The sequence below is a fragment of the Aptenodytes forsteri genome, unplaced genomic scaffold, assembly GCF_000699145.1.
Source record: "Aptenodytes forsteri isolate BGI_AS27 unplaced genomic scaffold, ASM69914v1 Scaffold132, whole genome shotgun sequence".
Lineage (NCBI taxonomy): Eukaryota > Metazoa > Chordata > Aves > Sphenisciformes > Spheniscidae > Aptenodytes > Aptenodytes forsteri.
In genome coordinates, this window is record NW_008795520.1 from 2,253,204 (window position 1) to 2,277,276 (window position 24,073).

The following is a 24,073-nucleotide window of genomic DNA, read 5'->3' on the forward strand; positions in this document are numbered from 1 at the left end:
TCTTAAAATGGCATGTGGAATTTGACCCCTGAAGGCGCTAGATTTCTGCTATTCACAATAAAATACAAAATTTATTTCCTGAGCTTTTTCAGGCTCATTTTTTCATGTTTCATCTTTCTAGGTGAAAGTATGAAATTTAAAAGCTTTCTGCAGCCATTTGCCAATATAATATCATAATCAACCGAAACCTTTTCACATTTTATGCAAGAGGTTAAGGAGACCTAAGCTGTAGCAAAGAAAGGCGATTTGAAACAAGAGCTGGAGGTGGGATTCTCCACAAAGCATATTTAATATCAGCTGCTTGGTAATTACTTCTGGGTGTGCTCAGCTGGCCCTGCCGCCTCACACGTCCCTGGCGGTGCACCATTGCTTACCTTGCCTGCTGTTCTCCAAGATGCTCTGTGCATCCGCGTGTTTATCCAGCCTCGGGTATGAGCTACCCAGAGCACTTCAGCTGGAAACTGTTCGCCAACACGGACCAAAGGACATGTTAACCCAGTACCCCGACTGACAACAGCAAATGCCTAAGGAAAGACCAAAGGAATGAGATTAACGCTGAGTAATATTTCCTCCCCCTGCCCTCCAAGCTCCCATCAGTTTTTTGACTTAGGGATTTCCTGGTGCATGTTTTACATGTTTGCATGTTTTACAGTGCTTTTTTTCACTGAAGGGGCTTTCACATCCATGGAGTAATTTTCAACAGCTTGAAGTACTTTTGTCTTAAACTTGGCACCTGAAAAGATCCGGTTTTGCCTTCTCATTCACTGCTTGTAAAGAACAACCGAGAGTTAGGTCCCTATCTGTATTCTCCTTATTGTTCATGATCTAACCTCTTCTTCAGCCTTTCCAGCTCAAATCAGATGGAGCAGGACAATTCCCGCTCCTTGCTGATAAAGGACTTCAAATTAACAGGGAAAGAAAGTGGCCCATGGCATCCGCTCAGTGCCACTCAGCTTGTAGTTGAGCTATGCCTGCCTTCCTTATTCCATTTTCCCCATGCTTCTTCAGGTTGACCAGCACGCTGTGTGAACACTTTGATCTATTCCTGCACATAATCCTGTTCTGAAAAACGGGAACCACAATAGGTCAGAGGTCCCAGGTGGACAGCCAATTTTTGGGATGTTCCCTGAGCAAACTGACAGACCCTCAAGAGTATCAGTTCAGATCAGCAGCCTGCAAGCACTGCTCGTGGACATCTGGCAGTGTTTTGTTTATTGTTTTCATCACCCCACCCCCCCCAACAACCCACTATCTTATCACCTACAGGCCCAACATTGATTTACCTTGCTATGCTGCATTTGCTGGAAGCCAAGGAAGATGTACCACCCCTCAGGACCATTGACTCGGAGCCTCTCAGAGCACTGTCTAGAAGCTGGCTGTCTTCACGACAAAGAGTACAGCATGAGTGGTAAGCATCAGTGGAATTCTTACATAAGTAACAGCTGGAAGTGCCTCATCCTGTTTTTACTGGAGTCGAGAGGAGGACCTTCGTTCCTCACCACCCCTCCATCTGCCTTGAGGACAGCTCAGGGAACGGCTGTAGCAACTGATGGTCTGAAAAACCTGCTTCTCAGCTAGTTTAAGACGCTGGGTCTGTAAGGGGAAAAGTTAAGAGATGACAGAATCAGACTCCAAAAGCTCCGATACAAAGAAGAATATTTTGAGGAATGAAACTTAATTAGCAGATAAAATGGCTGGGAGTTGAAGCTAGGCATTCAGCCTGGAACCAATTACTCATTAAAACAAACTTATATTGGAATAGCTGACAAGAAGAGAATTAGACCAGCTGAAGAATAAGATTTCCTAATTCTCTCATTCATCAGTTTCCCATGATGTTTAACTGTCTAAGTTTTATTTTTAAAAACCGATTGTCCTGAACACTTCTGAAAATTGTATCCAGTCTTTTACATCCGAGCTGAATGCTCTTGTTGGAGGTCACATCCAAACAGAAGCTGAGGACTTGGCACAGATATCACTGTCGAAGATGTTACAGCTTATGCTGTAGAGCACAGGACAGCTAGATCTCATTTTACGTTAAACTATGAATTTACTGACTTTGAAATACATTCTAAGCTGCAGCTCTGCAGCTGCTTCTCCACACCCTCTCATTTTGCACCTCTTCCTCTTCCACTTCAGTTTTTTTCCCCATCTTTTCTACCTAGACACCAAGACACCAGTAAGTGTTTCGTCTTCTTTTGTAGCTCCTACTATGACAGAAGCCCTGACGCTCACTGGTGACCTAAAGATGCCACCCCCTTTCAAACAACTCATTCAACAGGAAAAGTAAAAGCAACGTCTTCGTGCAATTCTGAAGCCAGCTGCCAGAGCGCCTAACACCGGTATGGTTTGCACCACACAGAACACAAACTGCATGCGAGATGGAGCATTTTCTTTCTCAAGATTGTCTAAACCAAAGTGTTACATCCCTTCCAAGTAGGAAAGTCCCTACCAAACATCAGCTTGATGTTGAAACCGAGACCTTGATGCAACTTAAAACCATTCTTTCTCTTTCTCTCTCTCCCTCTCTCTCCCCCTCCTCTCTTGCCACTACGGGCGCTGCTGGCTTAAGACTCAGATATCAGCAATAAGACTGTTTCGGTATAGATAATAATAATTATTAAAGACATCTCAACTGAAAAGCAAAACAGAACATCCCTCAGCTCAGGCTCTCTCATGAAAACAAGAGGTTTGATTTTACGTTTTAGTTAAGCCAAGCTCGGATGGCTTTCAGCTACTGAAAGTAACAACACTCTTTCCATGTTGGGGTTTTTTTGCCAACCTTCCTTACACCCCACGCTGGCTCACCACGAGGCATTCCTTGCTCCTTTTAACTGCTGCTAGTTCACTGATCAGCCTAGGACAGTGACAAAACTGTACCCGAAGTCTCACAGTGATGAGCAGGGAGGAGCAATACCTTAAGCAGGTGCTAGGACCCGCTGCTCCACAGGATGGGCAAGCTGCTTATGTTTCACTGGTGCTGGAGGGGCAGGGGAGAAGTTCAACATCTTCCCCCCTCGCCTGCTTCTGGTTATGAAACCCTGCCACTTTGTGCCAACTCCAGCTCTCTAGACCCTTCAAAAGGCCAACTCAACTCTCCAAGATGGACAGAAAAAAAAATAAAGTTAATCTTGTCCTGTTGCTTCATTGACTTAATTATCTTATGGAACGGGCACCAGCACTGCTAACACAAGGGAGGAGAGGCAGGGAGAGCATCCCTCTCCCCCTCAGCAGCAACAAATAGGCTGGCTCACCTGGGCAGGGAGCTGCCACCTAGGAATCCACCTCACGTCCACTTCAAAAACAACTTGCTGGGCAGGAAGAAAGGTGGCACAAAAGTTGAGAGAAAAGCGTTTTGCAGAAGTGGTGCTCACCACGCAACCAGAGCACAACAGACTCTTGGTAATCATTTTCTAGCCCCCTTTTTACCACAACGCCCAGATTACTAAAGGTAAGGTTTAATTAATACAGATATGGCAGAAAACATGGGTATTTGCTACTTCCAGATCCTTTTTAATAAAAACCCCCAAAAAATCCTTGGATTAAAAACATCTGCTGGGACTTGAAATCAAGCAGGTCCCTCTTCCTGCATACAGAGCAACAACATGCTGCTGTGCTGCAAGAAATCAAATCAAATCAAAAGGGTATTTTGCCCCCATTCAGACAACCTCTTGGAGGGCTGTACAGAGAGAACATCTGTGGACTGACTTTATTCCCAATTTTTAAGCTTGATTACTAGCAGATCTTAAAATAGCTACTGGAGGTTAAGCTGTAAATAAAATGTGCAGTCTAACAAAAGATGCAACCCTGACATTTGTGCTCATTGTGTAATCATGGCTTATTATCCCAGACTATTTTTTTCAGTGGTTTCTATTCATTCTAAATCATTCTGTACAGGAACAAGCCCCTTGCTAGAGTGTTCTATAACAAGTTATATTGCTATGAAATTACTCACTGTATTTCAGGCTGGATGAGGACACAGGTGATGCATGCATGCAACTCAGGACCACATGAATTTTAGAGAGTATCTACATTTAATATACAGCTAAGTAAGGCAAAGTAGACGTTCGTATTTGCATACAAAAATATAACATTTTAAAATAACTAAGGTTATGGCAGGACAACCCCAGACAAGAACAGGACAATGCTCTATAGGACCCACCTTAAACAAGACAACAGTCCTTACCTCAAGTAGATTACAGCCTTTTAATCTCTCCCAGTATTCAGCTTCCTTTCCAAACGCACGCAGGCATCCTCTTGAAAACTCAGTATTTAAAATATGTTTTTGTTTATCCACAAAGAGGAAAGATTAAACATTCTCTTATAAAAGGGGTATAAATATATCTGGTTTTATGCAGTGATAGGCAAGCAGAGTAAACCCATGTGTAGAAACTGGCTAAAAAGCACAACCCGAGACTCCAGAAAATGAATTACACTGGACGGGAAACTTTTTTCATATATATACTTGGGTGTAAGGCAAAGGAAACAGTGGAGTCCTGGTCAGAAGTAATGCAAAATTTGCTGGATGGTTCATTCAGTCCAGATACTTACACTAAGTTTACTGAGAACAGTATGCACAGCAAACGTATAAGACTCTAGGAAGAGACATATGAGAGACACTTCTACATTTAACATTGGATTAGATTAAAAGCTTCTACTGCCAGAATTCTGTTATAGTTACCTTTTGGTATTACCTGTCGGCTCACAGGTGTCAAAGGGCATTTCAGATGGAGAATCCTCATTTGAGTTCTCAGATATAACCTGCAAATGCAAGGTTGTGCCTTTTTTTTTTTTTTTACTGCAGTTTGACAGGGCCTTTTAATTTTTGCCAACCATAAATATTAAAGACCTATTTGCTTGATTTATTTTAGACTTTCTGAAAGGTGCCAACTAGCCACTGACTTCTGGCACACAGGGAGAGTAAGTTTGCACCCAAGAACTCTCCTTTCCTACAGCCTGATAGGTAAAAATCTTCCCGTCGGTACAATTAAGAGTAGAAGTATTTAAATCTTCCCTATAAATGCTTCTGCAGGTTATGCTAGCTGAACACATCCTTGGAGCTAACTATAAAGCTAAGTTTCCTAGACCAGTAGCGAAGATCCTAGTCCTATATGCCACAGGGTGGGAAAGAAGGATGTGCCCCAAGAACTGACTTGAGGCGTCTCTGAAGCTGGACAAAACGTCAGAGATGAGATTTTTTTACCTCATTCATTCTCCTGCTTCCCATTTACCCTCCCGGAGAGCATCGTACCGTCCCCTACCTGTTTGGCTTGCAGCCCACTTCTGCCAAGGTGAGCTTGTTACTCTCACAGCAGTAGAAGGATCTCGCCTTCACGGCTGTCCATCACCTACCATGGAGGATTTGCTCCCTCCCCAACTGTGCCGGTGCAAGTTCATTTGCAAGCTCTCTAAACTAGACCTGTGAAGTGTTTGCCCCCAAAATACCTTTCTTAAAAAAAAAAAGTCTTTTTTTTGTTTTAAATACGGAGTATTGAAAGCTAGCTTCAAGTGCACCACAGACATCAGAATTACTACCCTGCACAACAGAGGGCAGAAAGACAACACGGGCAGATGAGGACAGGCACCCCAATCAACTACGAGAGCTGCCGCTGCAACCATCCTGCGGGCTGCAGGAGGCCCTGTCACGCTTGGCATAGCGGCTTCTGGCAGCAAGGAGAGGGACAGTGGGAGCGGTGAGAAGATTAGGCCTAATGGGGCAGGAGCGGGGTGCCTTGACAGAGTATTTACCGGTGACTACAGGCAGTGTTAACTCACTCCTCAATGTAAAGCAGCTTCTAAGATAAGACAATTTCCTCAAAGTTGTCATATTAATTTAAATGCAAACAAATCCTCTTTTCATAAATGCAAATATACACCCCCATATACACACTTTCAGAACAGGAACTTTATGAAACAACCAAGTGAACCGAAGCATTTGAAAACCACTTCAATCTACAAGCTCCAGGCAGACTTCTTGGTTTTACTCCGTTATATGAACCACCACACATTTATCTATAAAGCATTCTTCTTTATTTAAGTTAAACAATTTTTCAAGGATGGTTTCCATCTATAAAATGAACAAAGTACAAGCTCTGTACAGCAGACTTTTCAAACCAACTGAAAAAACAGTTTCCAAACTATGTTTTGAAAATCTGCAAAACAAACAATATCAACATTCTTGCTCTGAAGACGGTAAGAAACGTTCTCAGGAGACTCCATCGCAATTTGCTTCAAGGGCTCTTAACTTATCTTTCAAACGGGCGAATTTCTCAACATTAAAAACCCCTAAAATCACAGTAAGTAACTTTGGCACACTGTCATGTAAACATAACAAAAGGATACCACTTCTTGTCTGTTCTCTCAAAGAAAAGCAACGCTGTCCTTAGCGTACAGCTCCTATATTAAAACCCCTATGCACAGCATCCATGGGGAATTAGTGAAAATTTTCCTACTTGATACGATAGCAGTTGACATTAAAGACTTAAGAGGTGGAATACGGATTTTTTTTTTTTTTTTTTATACCGGCAATTCTGATCCGGAGTCAAGAGGCAGGTCAGTATTCAGAGTTGCAACTGTTGATTTCAGTTAGTACTACCTTTACTATGATCAAAGTTGCAAATGGAAATGCCTCCGTGGTAGAAGCTGAGTGGTTGGGGTTTTTTTTTCTTTTAAGTTCTGTTTTTCAAAACCTCAAACAACTGTCTTGCTGCTGAGCCCAAATTTCAGCATTTATTTTCCAGAACATGAAGAAATCTACTGCTATGTTTCTGAATCACGTTCCTCAAGTTCTCAGCTAGGTTAAAAGGCTACAGATAGGGAGAGACTAAAAGCTGAAAAACAGTGTATCCACTGTATGGCCTCTAAAACAGGCAAGTTTTAGAGAAAGTGGACTGCGAAGAAGCAAAAAAAAAAAGTATTAATTATTCATAAAAACGTCAGATGATGGATGGGAGAAACTGGATTTAATGCCCCCATCCAAAAGGTATGCAGGTACTTGCAAGTCATAACTTCAGACACACAAGGTGTTTATGGGCACACTGACTGGCACAGTTAAAGCCATTTTGCCCAGAAGAGTACCATCTCTATCCCTAATGTATAGATGCAGCCAAAGGAAACTGAAGAATCGGGAACTAACTCTACTTCCAGGAACAAAGAAAGAGGGGAACTGTACCAGCATACTACAGTACAGCAGGTGTTTTTCATCTCCTTATGATCAACCCTTACATTTTTCCGAGATCCATCATCTTACCAAAACCACTTCCTGACACTGCATGTCTGCACTAATGTTTGTCAATGCTGCCTCGCTTATTAGTACTTATTTACCTTTCCTTTTCATTTTAAAAGGTCATCGAAGCATTTGCTTTTAATAAAAAAAGTATATAGTCTATGCAAACATAAGAAAGGACAGGTCAAAGTTGGGGTTAACTTTGACAGTATTATTTTAATATAAAAATGACATCAGCTAGACTGAAGCTGCAAAATGCACGGGTTCTATGGTTAAAAACACGTAGGATCCGCTGGTACCCAGGCTGATTCCCAGAGCCAAGCCTGAATCCATTCAAAAGCTCCATTGAAAGAAACAAAACGGAAGAAAATTCCCCAGTAGTAGGTCTATAAATTAAGCAAGTGCAATTCAGGAGATATTACATAGCTGCTCATCCTTGCAAATTAAAATTCAGATCCTGTGCTGTCGACAGTGATGTTACTATGCTGTCTTACTTCTACAACTCAAAAGGGGAGTTTGAGACAAAGAAGTTGTTCTCATTAGGGCCCAGAATAAAACTGTGCTGAACCCACACGGCTGCATGAAAGATCTGCACTGTTTATATAATTTTGTAACAAAGGAAGAAGTATTTTAAAGACAAAGTACTACAGAAATGATCAACACAAATATCAAGTACAAGTTTAACGTTATCCAGAGCACGTCATAAATTTCCAAGTTGGAATAAACAATCCGAGCAATCATCTGTGCAGATGCATTGGCTTATTCTGCTATTCTGTTTCTCCTCCTGAGTGTGACGATCTCCAGTGAGGGTGAAGTGTTAAGAAGTAGATCCAGTTTGCAAAGCAAAAGCATCCAGTGTTAGCACGGACATCATACTCAGCAGCACAAAATCCGCACCTTCATAAAGTTTCACTCTCCTCGCATTCCAATCCAATTTCTGGTTATACATACGTCAATCACTTCGTTGATAATTATAGGATGATGAAAACTGATATAAATCGTTGGGAGCTGACAATATATACTTTTATATATTTATATTTAGAGTCCATCATAGAAAAGTTCATATTCAAATTACCAAGTACACACAGGAGAAAAAACCCCTTCAAAACGACACTTCTGTTTCTGGAAATGACAAACCGTGATTTCTATGCAAATGGAGATTTCAAACGACCTTCTCCTAGCAATTTTTCCCACCCTCCCCTCCCACACCCTGTTCCCCACAGGTGTTTCTTCAGATCCTTTTTTTATCATACATCGGTTGTTCCTAGAGTTAATTATCTGCTGTGCAAGTACATAACTGAAGACAGAAAGGAACCGTTGAAGTCTTCACACCAAGAAGGAATTGTGCTGCAGTCACGTTCAGCGACATCTTTGCAGTGCTCCAAGTCCCCTCGATCCCTGGTGTCTGCTTCAGCACTCTCCTACTTTCAGATAAAGGTGGAATACTGAGGTATATAAGTTCCGTGGAAAGTTTTAAGAAATACATCAGTAATTCAATCAAAACTTTGCCCAACGTCTATGAATCGAAACAGCATTTTGCTTGTAAGTCCTTCTACTGCTGCAGATTAAGTGTGAATTTCCACTGTTGTGACAAAGAAGGACTGCAGATCTCAACGGTGAGACCACCATTTTTGGCATTTCGGCTGTCTAGACAGAGGTTGCTGCCAACGTGCCTCAGTTTAGAATTGCTTTCAATTTGTTCCCATTTCTGGAAGAGAAAATACAGTTACTGAGCTGGAAAAGCAGGAAAAAGATGAGTTCTACATCCTGTCCTTCACAGTCTTCATAAGCTTCCCTAGCTTGTGCTTGGGAAAGCTGCGAAAACTGCAATAACAGTATGCGGTTTAGATGATCCTTGAATAAGAGTAAATAAATTATGGCAAGCCTTGCCAAGACAACTGTTCTTTCAGCTAACACACTACAACAGATACAGAATACACCAAATCATTTTCCCCTACTTCAGCACTTCTCAAATATGCTGTCACGCCACGTTACCTGTCTGAAACCTTCAGTCTGAAGAAAAAAAAATAAAAATCACAAAACCCATCCACATATCACTACAATTCTGAACATAGAGAAGCAAGAAGCACAATCACTGAAGACAACTTTACAGAAATCCAGAAATCTGTCAGACACCTTTCAATTACACAGAAGACAACCAGTCAATCTGTGCTGTCAGAAGCTCTTTGCCCAGGGTGGTACCAAGGATCGAGTAAATCCCGATTACAGGATGGTAAAAAAAGGTTTTTCTGTTGTATTTCTAACATATTGTGCCTTTAAACCTTATCAAGAAAATCTTGCTTCCCTTTTCTGAAAAGTGGCAAGCATATTCTTCCTTCATCAAGGAACAGCGTTTTAGTTACCTGTCTGCAAAAACTGATACACAGAAGCAAGGAAGCTGGCAGACGATCAGAACTGATGACTTAGCAGAAAGAGATGAATTGTTATATGACTAGATCAAAAAGATGGTATGACCCTGCAAATGTGATTTTCCTCAGGCATGGGGAATAGATGAAGTTACAATGCTGCATTAATAAAAATGCACTGAAGGAGTCTAGTGCTGTTATAAACAGGTCACAGCTGAAAAGAAGAAAGGAAAGCCAAACCGCACTCAGAAGACACAGACTACATAATCTTCAAACTTCACTAAAGAAGGCCTTTCAAAAATACACTGTGGAATATATATTCTATTTCAGAAAACAGACGTGGCAGTTGAAGACTGTTAGACATCAACGCTGTTGGGTGACACCTTATGTAAGGCCAGTGTTGGGATAAAAGATTGGCACTGGCCTATGAAAAGAAAAAAGCTCAGTACACAAGCTTATTCCCGCTGCTCTGCGCAGACGTCATGCATCCTAACTTTAAACACACAAAGAACAGTGAGACAGAGCGAAGAGCAGAACGGATAGCAGATACGATTACCAGTGCACGTTCTTGCATTCTCATTCACAACCCTTGTTTTCCCACTGTTTGCAGAGTGCAGTCGCGACACACTAACCTGTCTGCTGTCGTTTTCCCTACAGCCCTGAAGTTTTATTAGGGAGCCGGGTGCTCTGTCCACAACAGTAAGGCACAAATCCATATGTTTCACCGACTTGTCCTTTGTTAAGGCCCATTCCTAGAAAAAGGAAGAAAAAGAAGTGTATACAATTGTATACAAGTGTATACTAACATATGCACAAGGTGCACATGCCATCTCTGCATATATAGCACAGGTTAAAATCCTGTAAATGGCTACGTATGAGCATTCAAACAGTTCATTGCTTCCCATGGAGCAATGGAGCAGGAGAGGAAAAAAGGTCTCTCTCAAACACAGTCTGCTTCAGTATCCCCGAGTCAGCTCAGGGGATACCGGGCTGGCTGTTTGCTCCCTCTGCTGGCTTCACACAAGTACAACGAGCAGTCACACAGGTCCTCAGGTTTAAAATATTTGTGCAAATATTCGCCCAGCTATATTTTTATCTGTCTATGTCTATGTGTGTGTATTACACACCCCTATCTATTTATGTCTATGTGTGTGTATTACACACCCCTCATATCTTCTATGTAGGAGAGATTTATATATATGTAAAAATACATGTAATTGTATATATAAAAACCCTAATAGCTTGGGCTGCAGTATCCCTGGCCACCCTACCCACACACTAAACAAAGCTATGTACCGCAGCGAGGAAACAGTAGTTCTTAACATGATAGAGACCACCAGAAAGCAATACACAAGCGAGCCAAACTCAAGGGTAGAGGGAGAATCCAAGGCATGATGTACAACAGAATTTCTTTTAAATGCATACTTAAGTATGCAACTTCCTAAATAGAGAGCAAAGAAAAGCCGTTCTGTATGTACTGTTGCCCAGCTTGTTTGATTTCAGCATCCTTCTATGCAGGGCCTGATCTCGCACTGATGTTCAGATTCTCTCCATGCCTTTCTCCCCAAAGTTTGGCCTTCAGGATCCAGATTGGTCTTCATTTGTCTAATTATCCTTTGAGGAAGGAAGCTGATCTATCAACTAAAGCCACGCTAATTATCCAAATCATGCTCGTCGCTACTTAAAAAGGCACAATTAGCTTTCCTCCAACAACTAAAGAGGATTCAGAGTTGTGTAATACACAGGACCAAGCCTGGCTACATTTAAATGTTATTTTACAAGCAATGGGTGTTTCAGAAAGAAATTAAATGACTAATCCCATCCCATTTTTTAAAATTTATTTTCTGATACCATAACTGAATTTTTGGCTTGCATAATCACTTTTAAACTCAGCAGATTTAACAATGATTAAACTCCTTTGAGAACAGATGCTCAGGAAACAATCAGAACTTCTATCCCACGCGATTACAAGTAATCGCCATCGTACAGGTAGCAAGCCATTAGATGGGTACCATATTATGCAAGTACTAGAATAATGACAACTATGCAAAACAAAGCAAAGGCAGGAGAACTCTGTGTATCCCTTTACTTGTTTCCCAAACCCGTAAGCTGAAAACTTTTCCTTTCTCTCTCAATATGTCAAATATTTTCCACTATGTTAATCTCAGATGACAGCAAAATTGCTTGCCTTCTCAGTTCTGTCCAGTTTGTAAGATGTCAACAAGTATCATTAATAGCCACTTTTAACAACTTAAGGAATTAAGTTATTTTCAGAGCTTATCAGGAATCACAAATGCCCCTGAAAAAGATAGCCCTCTTATAAGATTTATACTGAATAGTGACAGTTGAAAATACTACCAGGGAGGTGGTAAAACTTCTGTTTGAGAACCCTGCAGTCAGAGAAAGTTAGAGCCTTGAAAATATTGCTTTATACATCTTCACCCTTCCATCAGAAGGCTGGAAGAGCCCCAGACACAACAGCAATCACGCAAGTAATTAACACATCTAAAAGCCAAAGGTACTGCTCCACAAAAGCTCCAAGCTCTGCTGCTGGAGACATCGACGTGATGGCCCTTCATGGTACGAAAGAGTGTATAGATGCTTTCCTCCAGTGATCAGGAACTATGACTAGCTATAACGGAGATAAGATTAAACAAGTTCCACTACACCAGAAAAGAAGAAAAATTGCAGTGTATGTGCTTAGGGCACAGGCTGGAAATAGGACAGCTCTGCGTAACAATTTGAAAATCAGGACATCTGAAAAAAACCTGTGTCATAAGTCAGAAATAAAAAGTTAGTAGAACACCACTAACCTGAAACATTCCCCTTGCACCTAAGTGCATTTGGCTTTACCTTTAGCTCCTTATCATAATCCTACATATTTGTATATAATTGTCAAATACACCACAATTTCTTCAGCTCTTTAGAGGTGCACATCTACCTTTTTAATCACTGAATTCCACCAACCCATTGGGAGGGGCGGAAATCCCATTTTGACTTAAATTTTGCCTTTTGTGTTGAGCGTAAGCCAGAGTACACTCTTCAAATTACAGGAGAAGGTCTCCACAGCCTATAATATCTGAGTACTCTTAATCCCACACCCGCCCCAAACCCCTCTTGATAAGAATAGGTCCAAAACACATAGTACGGATTTAAAGACTCTGGTTTGTTCCCTATCCCTCTTCTCCCATGCTGAGCTCATTCTGTTCATTCCCTCCAATCCAATATGAATTCTGCTTGGACATAAAACTTGGGTTTGACCCGTTCTGCCTCTTAATCTGTCTGAATGTCCTCTCCCAGGGACCTGTTCAGAGCAAGCGTATATTAGTTTGCCAAGGTCAGCTTCACAGAAGAAACTACACAGAAAAGAGGGTCAAATTCAGGGGAGGAGAGTTTGAAAGCAGCAGCTAACTTTGTGTATCCACAGAGAATACACAACATCACCAGAAACTTCCAAGATTTCTTAACCAAGGCAATTCTGGCACATCCACCCTTTCTCCTAAAAAACACTGTGATGTTCTGAAAGATGCGTGTGCTTTCATAAAGGTAACAGAAAAAGCCTCCCCAGATACATTCTCTTTAATGATAGGGAAGAGAGGCATATCTCAGATGTATGATGGCAATGCATTCAAATCAACATGATACATCTTCCAGGAAGTAACTTCTTTACTTCAGGCTTCATCTGATTTTAGGGTTTTCTCCTTCTAATCTAGATCAGAGAGCAAAATTCTGATACTCATTCAACACTAGATTTGTAATTGGTCAGCCTCCTATTTTAACAGATGTACTCGAAGTATTAATCTTACATTTGATTTCTAGCCAGGTTGATTCTGAAAAGAAATTAGTGACAAAGCAGCACACAAAACAGTGTGCACGTATGCATATATTTCGTGAACGATAACTAAGTCACAACTGCATAAATAGATTCTTTGACATAATTAATGCTCTCATTTACAGATTTGACACATTTGCAATTAGTTTACGAGTAGGATTAGAAAGGATTTGTTGAAACATTCCCTTTACTGTGAGTGATAAGATATGACATTTAGGCACCTCTGTTTTCCAGAAGAGCCAAACGGGGATTTAAGACAGATTTTTTTTTTATATACCCTGCTACTGCAAATTGGAAATGACTAATAGGGCATCACAGTAAAGCATTCTTCTATTTTGCTGACCTTAGGCCATATGCTTAATACAACCCAAATCTTTTCTTAAGTAAAAATCCCTCCCAAAAAATCAAATACACCAATTCACTGAAAAAAGTTTTCTATATAAGTGTAAAACTCCTGGGAAGGAAGTTACTGTCCTCTAGTGTAAAAGCAAATATTAATAGAGACAAAGGAAGGGGATAATCTGATGCACACTGAATGAATCTCTGGGTTCAGATTCTAATCCTGAAGATGCGAAATTATATTTGAGGGAGAAGTTATTTAGCCAATTTGTTATAACAACTGATCTGCTGATTTGGGTTCATCTTCCTATCACCAGTTCACAGTACCTGCTTGAGTTAAAAAGCATCACTTTTTTTTTCTTTTAATTAAAGATGACATACTGTGGAAAAAAAATTAATGGCATACAGACCTGGTTTCCCCCGGCATTATGACATTCATAAACTCCAACAACGCCATCTGCAAAATGGCCCAAAGTGTCAAGGCAATTGGTACCCTGCTGCAAAGCCCCAAAAGCTATATCTTGATGATCAGGTACCCTAAAATAAAACCAGAAATATCTGCTTAGTTCAGTTTATTTATTTATTTATTTTTAACTCCTTGTCTTTACTCAGAGTATTTTTAAGATGACAGGTTAAAGATGAGTGATGACTACTATCTGGAAATATCAATCATCTTCTGAGGAGGGAAGGCAATTATCTGATCATGAACTGATCAAACATGAGTAAACTTGCAAGCTTAGGACAGAATACAAAAAGATTTGTACCAGAGAATGAGGATGAACATACAAACTCAGCACAACAAACAAATTAAAGATGATTTAACATCATCATTTAAGGTCACTCAAGCTTAATGCTATCAGTTAAGGTCATCAAACCCTCTTGTTTTTTCAGCCAAGCTAGCTTGTGGCAGAAATATGACATTCTACGTTTTTCCCAGACTGTTTTTACTGAACTGTTAGAAAAGGGGTTAGGAATTAAAAAAAAAAAAAAATCAATGTTTTGCTGGTATCTATTTTCTGATGGTTGCACATAAAGTGCGCTCATATAGTATGGAAATGCCTAGGCAAACCCATTCAACAAGTACAGTTGTGGGGTAGAGACCATGAGTTCATGTCAAACAGTAAAGCAAGGGCGTATTACCTCCTTTTAAAACTTCAGACTGTAATATGAGTATAATAATTCAAGCCAGCAGAATGAGCACATGAGAGATGACACAGAGTAAGGTGACATTACACTTAAGTAATGCTTATGGAAGCACATTTTCCAGGAGAGCTTGCACGATATATTTTTTCTGACAAATTAAACAAAAATAAATTTATTTTCTCTTAGAAGTGCCAGAAAGAACTTCCTCAGCATCATCCTGCTTTATGAGACTGTTTATTATGTGTGGTTCTGTACGTTTCACTAGGGCTGTAATGGCTGGTGCTTTTGCAAACACTGTATGCCACTAGCAGTTACCCGACTCTACTGACATGAAGTGCCCCCAGGAAAAAATCAAGTATTCTTATAAGCCACACAGAGTATCTTACCATTACACTACCAATATTAGGTTGACAGCAGACAAACTAGTTTATAGACTCAAATCTGACAGATATACTTATTAACAGGTTATTGAACAAAAGTCTTTTTATCCTTTCAAAAAGCGATAACAATATTTCTCTGAGGATTTTTCATTAGTTAGGATGCATTCATGTTACAGAAACTGTTAGCAGCTTCTTAGAGTCTTAGGCATCTACCCTTGCCTGCCAAATACGCAAGGTTCTCTTGTCTGCTGACTGCCGTTACTCGTACTGCACTGAGAAGCAGTCTAGTCTCCTCACTCAACTAGGCACGTGCTTAGGCGAAGGCAAAAGCTTTAAAGGGATGACAACAGGATACAGAACAGTGCATTTTTGAGCAAACGGCTTGTGTAGGAGATACAGGCTCAGATAAGTTGAGTCCTTTGGACACTGTTCTCTAAAATACCTGCTACTGCAGCTGCAGTTGCGGTAAAAAGGAAAAGCAGCTTACTAGGGAAAAAAGGCTCTTTAGGAATAGAACCAATAAAAAACAACAGCAAATAAGCCCACATGAGGCATTGCTTTCACAAATAAATTCAAAACACATCCTTTACATCCAAAGGAAGGAGAAAGGGAAACGGATGATTTCTAGGGAGGGCAAAAAAGAGAACTCCATACTATCTCCAATTCATCCAAAACTCACCGTAACTCAGGATAAACATTTTCAAGATACCACTTGAAGGGTTTGCAGCTAAGTCTCTTTCTGAGTTCCATTCGGCTTTGAATACTAGAGGGGAAAAAAAGGAGCAGTTTTCAAAGTCAGGCTGCTGTCTTCATATATGTTAAGGAATACACAAAAAACTCAAGAATAGTAGAACTATATCTTAAAGAGGTAACACATGAGAGCTAGGACTGCTTTCGCCTCAGAAGGTGCTGTCTCATGAAGAATAAATGAAGAGGGCAAAAAAGCACTTGTGACTTACTTGCCATAAGGTACATTCCTGGCTGAAGGCACTGCTGCGTAATAGAAATTTTTATACTCATCCATCCAGACTTCTGCTGCCCTGCGTGTATTTCTAGGGACAACCATATGAAACACATAGGTTATATTTTCTCTAGCTGCAATTAAACCATGTCATTTATCCTTGGGTTGATTTTAATCCTTCATAGTACTACATAGTCAGCTGCCTCAAGCCAGGCAGAAGATTCCCTATTAAAGACCCAAGTAACAGAAAACCATTAGAGAGTAACACAACTGAAATCAATGCATTTAGAATGAAATTTATGTCTTTTCCACACTCGTCACTGCTTCAGGTTTTCATCCAGAGTTTAATACACATCTTGGAGTTCTTTCTGCAGACTTCATGGAAGTTGTTAGGTGGTTGGTTGTTTTGTTGGTTTTTTTCCCTTTTTATAAGAGTAACTTGACAGAAGCCAAATTCAGTGAGTGTTCACCTGGATAAGCAAGCTAATTGGAAACTTAAAAATCTCAACAATTGGCAATATTTAATAATGTCTTTTACCTTTCTGAAAACAGATATGCTAACATAGGCAAGACATATTTTCAGTCTTCATCCTATTCGTACCAACAGAGCACTCAAAGTTCCAAAAAGACATAAGCTGTTGTGACATTTAAGGCTACGAACCAAGCGAGTCTGCTGTAGCTGAGGTAACAGAGGAGAACCAGTAATTAGAAAGTATTATTAATGCTTTAAAATTCAAGAGAGAATAATTATTGCAATAAATGTGAAAAACACTAACCCAAAATTCTCTACTTCTAATCAAACGCATCTCTAACTAAGATTCCTGTATTTATGTAACCAGTGTCTTTAAATTTCCTTTTGGACTGCAAGAGGGTAATGTCTTTTTCCATCCCCTGGCTTCCATGTAAAACTCATTTACTTCTATTGTTTGTAATTTTACGCCTAGAAAATTAAGTCTTATTTCACTTGCAACTGCCATGCTCTGAAGCTTATTTTACCTTTGGCAGTAAGTTCATCTAAAGCAACTGGAGAAAACTCAGTCAGCCAATAACTTCTTTAATATGATTTTCCAATTCAAAAGACAAAAAATGGTCAGGATAAAGTGAGTTGTTCTTGCAGGTCGCTGAGAAGGAAGGACGTGAGGAAGAAAAAAAAAAAGTCACAAGACCTCAATCATTTTTTGTTTGAGGACTTATTTTTCCTTGCAAAGATTCCTTTAAACTTTTTGTAAGCAAAATCCCATTCAATCCAGATTAGAGAGCTATTTCAGTTTACCTTCACTTGCAGTCTCTCAGGCCTGTGTGAGTGTCAGCCAGCCACTCGGCACCTGCCCCTGTTGCTTGCTCAGTGATCAGCTTGGCTGCCCACAGGCCAAACAGATTTTGGTGGTGGGAGAGGAACTATTCGGTTTGCCAGGGTTTAACGACTCCAAAGGCACTTTCAAGGCCAGAATGCATGCCTGCATCATGCTTCCCCGTACTCAGGGATGAACCGTTCAAGGCTTAGTGCGACATGAATATGGAAACTGCGTAGATGCTGAGAACTGCCTAAACTAATAAGACTCCAAAGAAGGCAGGGTACTGAGGAGCACAGCGTAGGGTCCACTCAGCACTTAACGCTTGGCCACAGTTAACAAAACCTAGCCATCAGAGGTAGCTTTGCATGGAGTAGACTGGGGTCTGCAAGGTTTATTAGCTCATCTGAAGCGGTGTATTAAGGCAGTGCATACTGGTCTAACAAATCCTGCCAGACACAGGCTGTATCCGCCCACACCACACAGCCAGGATGTGGTCTCCCCTCTCATGAAACAGGACGCCCAGTCTCTCATCCAGAATCACCAATTTGTTTTGGCTGCCAAAAGGCAATGCATACTGACTAGTCAGCTAAGAATAGGACACTTACCCAGAGCGCTCCAGAACAAATTACATACAGTCACGGGACAGCTAACAAATCCTGACTGCAAGACCAGCACAGATTCCATGCACCAAGTTTCTTGGCACCGTGGTCCTACACATATCTGATAATACCTGTATTACAAGGGTATCCCATTACCTTAGGTTTCTCATTCTCTCATTGCTAAAGTTGATTTTAAGGCATTGTTATATTGGTTTGACACCCAAGAAAGCTGACTGAGGAGGAAACCTTCAAACATACAGCAACTTGTCAACCCTGCTTTTAAGTGATATGCAACTTTTCTAGGTTAATTCAAAAATAATTCCAATGTAACAAAGAATTTTAAGGACATTTCAGAATTTGAGACAGCTGGACAGCTAAGGACAAAGGTAATAAACCACTTGCAGGGAAAGGCAGATCTGGAAAGGGACGTAAGTACCCAAGACGCTAGTTTGCAGGCTTCAGCTGTCCTCACCATTCAAGTGCATGTGAGATCTCTTTTCAAAGTCATTTTGAACACAAATGACTGGAAAACACAATGTGACTTTAAAAAAAACCTGCCATAGTAATTGTCAGGACATTCGAGTGATCAAATCACAATGATGATTTGACTTCACAACAAAATCCAAAAGCTTTAATCCCAGTACGAATGAAGAATCTTCAACCCCTGCTAATACGATGCATTTCTGATGTCTGCTGTATCCTTGCATGCATACAGCCACACCCTTTTCCTACTTTTCAGTTGAGCTATGTTTAAGTACCAATTTAATATCACAACAAAAGCAGCATCTTGGCAACAGCCCAAAGATCGAAAAGCTGCAAAGGAGTGGGAAAACGCCACAATTTATATATTTATTTATTTTTATTAACCATACTCCTTGTTATGACATTGTCATTTTAAAACCTACCGTGAAACTAACACAGTTGCATCCTAAGCCTACGTGATACAGTTTAATTGGTAGATCCTTCTACCCTCCTGATGCACACTATAAATACTGGAATAGAGATGTGATGCATTAAGAGATGATATTTCATTGCTAGCTTTTGTTTTCCCATAAGTACTATTATTCTACAGTGAAAAAATGAATAAAATACAGCTCTCAAAGAATAGAGGACCAGAAAAATCCCTACTATAACTACTGGAAGAAACAGGACTGTGACTTTATTTTAGCAGACTATTAAATTCATTAGAGTCATCTTGGTGACATAACCAGCGTGGAAGAGAAGAATTACACCCCTAAGGAGGTTCCTCAGTCTAAGGTGAAACACAAGTCTAAATATATCGGCAGCTTAGAACATTCTTATGAGTGTAAGTACATCTGTGCTCTCTGTGTTGCTTCATGTTACACAGAGTTTAGGCTCCATATCCCTTCAAGGATAAATAAACAATTTTATTTGCAGCTCTTAACCCACAGAACCTTTAGCCGAGACTTGTACTTCTTCAGCCCCCTGAGCATCAAGTCCAATTCTCTAAACCAAAACCTCCAGTGATTCTTCAGCTACAACTGATAGAGCCTTGGTCAAAACGTCTACCATACACTCATGCAATACCTTCATGCACATTACTTAAACACTAGGAACATGAATCAGAATTGCTATTCTCATTCTACAGAGGAGAACCTAAGGAAATAGCTCAGTATTTCAACTACCGCCTTATATTGAATCGACAGTAAAATTAACAGACATATAAATCTAAACCCTTAATACTTAGGTCTTAGGTCTATAGAAAAAGCATTTTTAAACATAGCACAGGAAAGGCAAACATGACATAGAATGAAGTTGCCAACAGACTGGCACAAATGCCAGAATCAGGCTACATAATCATTTGTATATCACATACCGATCACGTATTAACAAAAACCAAGCAGAGCATATTCATAACTTAAGTGTATTCTGGCTCTTAGTGAATGATGAAACTGTTTCTATAAAATGAAGATTTATGAGACAGTTCTGAAAATAAAGCCTTCTTTAAAACCAGATAAACACAAATTTCTCAAAGTTGATAGACTGCCAAGCTAAACATTTCCTTCTTTTCCAGATTCTCAGGCTGTGTCTACTAGAAGTTTCCCTTTTTCAACTCTCAGGTTTTTCTCTCAATCTGTGTAGTTGCCTCAAAATCATTAATTTCCTTTTAATTAATATTTTTCCATGCCAGATAATATTGCAAATATTTCTAAAGATCAGATCCTTAAAATGAAATTACTGCCACCTGCTGATCATCTGAAGAAATCCAAATCATTGCTATTTAGCTGAAGACTTGACTTAACAGTTACCTTGCAAACACGGTACCACTCCCACCGGGAAACGTGTAAGGATGCTGTTTGCGGAATACGTGACCCACTCTGCTGCAAGGGATGATTTCTAGGCTCCCACCGCATTGCCAAACTCTGAATGAGATCTCTGAAATAAAAACATGAATGAAAGACCAACATCACAAAATACTTTAATTTTGTAGTATACTATTTACAGAGAAGGCTTTCATTGACTGTTGCTGAGAAGATCAATAAGAGAGTTTTCTGAGAAATTCCAGGATAAACAGAGGCATATCTGAGCATTTATTATTCTCCAAGCTCAAGAGAAATAATCATATTAACTTGGAAGCAAAACTGTACGCCTTCTCTTATCTGAGGTTACCAGCATTCCCCAAATTCATAAACCATGCTGCAATTTGCTAGAGTAAGTTAGGTCTACATGTACCATTACTGTGCTTTATCTAAAGGGTAAGCAACAGTTGATACACTTAACAGATAAATTAATGATCTAGCTTATAATAAAATTTTTCAGCTAAAGATGGAATAACACAGTGGACAAAATCAAGGTATTGATAAAACAATCAATAGATTCGAGTTGCTAACTTACTATAGCAGATAACCGAACACTCCCAAACACTGGCTGTGGAAGGAGTTATATCAAGTCAATCTCGATTTGAAGACAGACCAAATAAAGATGCAACTTCTGTAAACTGAGGGTTATGGACAGTACCCTTCTAAGCCAATCTAGAAACATGCATGTCAAACATTCTTCAGTTACATGAGATTATGTTATACCTCTCAATAACAGATTTGCTCTTTTTTATTGTAGTGTGTCACCGATATAGAAGACAGGGAACGTCTTACCCGCCCCCTGATTTTAGCAAAATTATTAAGAAAAGCCTAGGTTTTCAAATTAGACCCAAACTTTCTAATGGTCCATCCAGTTCTCCAGTGTACTCTGATCCTCCTATGCTTTTCAAAAAGCATTTTAAAGATTCTGAGAATTAGAGTTTACAAATTCAAGACAAGCCTGAATAAACCTTGATCCATGTTTTGTACAGCAAGCGTGTGTTATCAGTCACATTTAGCAACAATCTGAAAATGCACCATATCTTCATGGTAAGAGCTGTCTCTTGGCTAATTTAGGCAAAATACAACAGGCCCATCTTGAAATTTGTGAAGTTGAGACTATAGTAACATGGGAACAAAATCTCATAACAGTTGCTCTGTATATGCTTGAAGGAAAAATTGTAAGTTTTATAAAGCATAAATCTAACGTATAGAATTATTTTGCAAGTCCATCAAGCAGGTTATTTGCATGTAACATCAAGCTGCTGACCCAGAGATATGCTTGAGAGTAAAGAGGCCTGACGAGTGTGCATGTTAAATTTTAAACTGAATATCACAGATTTCTCGTATCTGGTGCATGTGTCATTTATTGCCAAGTAAATCATACGCCACGTGATTTTTACTCGTCTTCCGTGAGTCTGGCAGCTGCGAACAAATCATTAACTGTCTGCTGTAGTGACTGACTTTGCCTTTTCAGGGAGCAGAGAAAAGGCACCCCAAAATCTCCATCTCCTCCTTCCTGTGGAGAAGGGGGAACAGAATGCAGCAGGAGCAGCATAAACAGCTTTTTGCATGCAGTCTTCTCCTTGAGTAAGGAGCTGTTGCTTGTGCCCTTTCCTGCTATCAAGGCCTCAATTATCAAAGCATAAAAGCAGCTGCTAAATTTTCAGAAAAAACTCAGTTGCTCAAGTACATGCTTGCAGCTAATCAGATATTTAAGTGCCCTAGGGGCAAGAGAGGTTTTCAGAGTGAATGTGAGTATTGCTGTAGTAAGTTTATCCAATGACTTTCCAGGACATTTAAAAAATGAAAAATGATGATATTCATATCAATAAAATTTATCAATATACAGCCAAAATAGTGAGAAAACAGAAACACAGAAAGTAATTGTTCAAAGTACGTAAGAGATTTCTTCGAGTATTGCATAGGAAGGTCAGAGACTGGACTGTAAGGATGCCTCTTCCAGCCTTTAAGTTCCTTACAAGAGTGTTAAACATTTGGTTACCGTGCCTCCATACTTAGTGTGTTGTATACAGCAGACATTTCCTTGTAGGCCAAGCATATGCTCAATGCATATGCAAATTTCAGTAACTCAAAATACTCACGGGTTTTTACAAGTTCAAGGTATTTTAGGATTTTGCAGCTAACACGTGTAGTAGAGAAGTTTCTATCCTTAGAACTGGTCCTAAAACACACTACTTAGGATGTGAGATGCATCTCTACCCTAAAAAACTAAATTACTGACAGAATGAAAGTCTTATGAAGTTGTAGAGTTCTGCTCCTCCAAATCTTTTTTGTTGTAATACAAATATACCGGTCTTAACTGGAGAAAAAAACTTTGTACAATACTGTAATGCAAAGAGACAAAAAAACCCCTACTAAAGCCAGACCTAACCACCAGGTCAAAGAAGAAATAGCTAAAGCACAAGTTCTCTCAGTCCCTCCTCCCTCTTCTCTAAATCCCACTCACTTAAACATCTGAAAATAAGGAATTAAAGTAAAAATGCCTTCTCAACCATAATTATCTCATAGGGCTAAAGTAGGGGTATAAAATTAAGAAAACTCACTAAGTTTAGATGCCAGGCAGCATAGTATTATTAATGTTAAATAGATTATTCTTCAGTCAGCTAAGTTTTAACTGATTTCTTATGATGTATCTAAGAACATTATACTCATGAACTCCTGTGTTCTACTTTTCACGATTAAACTTCAGCAACGCCTTAAAACATGCCTTAAATTGCCAGCATTTAAACATTATTGTATTTTAATCAATAACTTTAGATGAAGATGTGACTCTCAAACAAGATAGGAAATTACTTTCAAAAATGCTATCTACATCCTGTAATTTTTTATCAGCCAACTTCCATTACAAAAAAATTTCACTGCTTAACAAACAAATACTTTTATTGTCTCATATTTAGGATATAATTCCTACCTTGTTTTAATTCTTTCATTGAAAGAAACCTTTTGTATTTTGCCACTAATGCATGCGAAGTTTTAACTCTGGTTTTAACCCTCTTTGCACAAAATCAGGAAGATCATGGCTCCGTGACAGTAAAGGCAATGATGAAACCTGCTTTCTTTCAAGACTGATCCGAAGGTAACAATATACATACCTAAGTTTTCTCCACCCCAAACATCCATCATCATGTCATACTTCCCTAGTTCTTCAAAATAGGATTTGTCCATCACAAATAACCCACCGGCTATCATGGGTGTCCTAAACAGACAAGAAAAATTAAATTAAATACGTACAGAACCATGAGCCAGGAGGAAACTATTATTTGCACCTCAAGGTTAATACCTCCTTGAAAAATTTGCAATGCTTTCGAATGCAACTAATTTTGCATCTATCACTTCAGATGTTGTCTGCACACATTTCTATGGCATATATAGTGCTATGACCACCTTCTGAGGCAGTTTCCAAATCTCCATTTGGCTCTGTTCTGGTTTTAGCTGGGGCAGAGTTAATGTTCTTCACAGTAGCTGGTATGGGGCTGTGTTTTGGATTTGTGCTGGAAACAGTGCTGGTAACACAGGGATGTTTTTGTTACTGCTGAGCAGTGCTTACACACAGTCAAGGCCTTTTCTGCTCCTCACCCCACCCCACCAGCTTAC

General features: G+C 39.7%; 1 protein-coding gene across 1 annotated transcript in view; it reads right to left on the minus strand.

Moving 5' to 3' along the window:
• Positions 1-6,015: 6,015 nt before the first annotated feature.
• GALNT2 (polypeptide N-acetylgalactosaminyltransferase 2) overlaps positions 6,016-24,073 on the minus strand; it is a 47,853-nt gene continuing 29,795 nt past the window's right edge. The window contains exons 9-15 of the mRNA XM_009281774.2: positions 23,572-23,675; positions 20,408-20,534; positions 16,242-16,334; positions 15,962-16,045; positions 14,170-14,296; positions 10,221-10,340; positions 6,016-8,930 (exon numbers count right to left, since the gene is read on the minus strand). Of these exons, the coding sequence (XP_009280049.1) occupies positions 8,775-8,930; positions 10,221-10,340; positions 14,170-14,296; positions 15,962-16,045; positions 16,242-16,334; positions 20,408-20,534; positions 23,572-23,675 (811 nt within the window). The 3' untranslated portion in view covers positions 6,016-8,774. The remainder of the gene's footprint in view (positions 8,931-10,220; positions 10,341-14,169; positions 14,297-15,961; positions 16,046-16,241; positions 16,335-20,407; positions 20,535-23,571; positions 23,676-24,073) is intronic.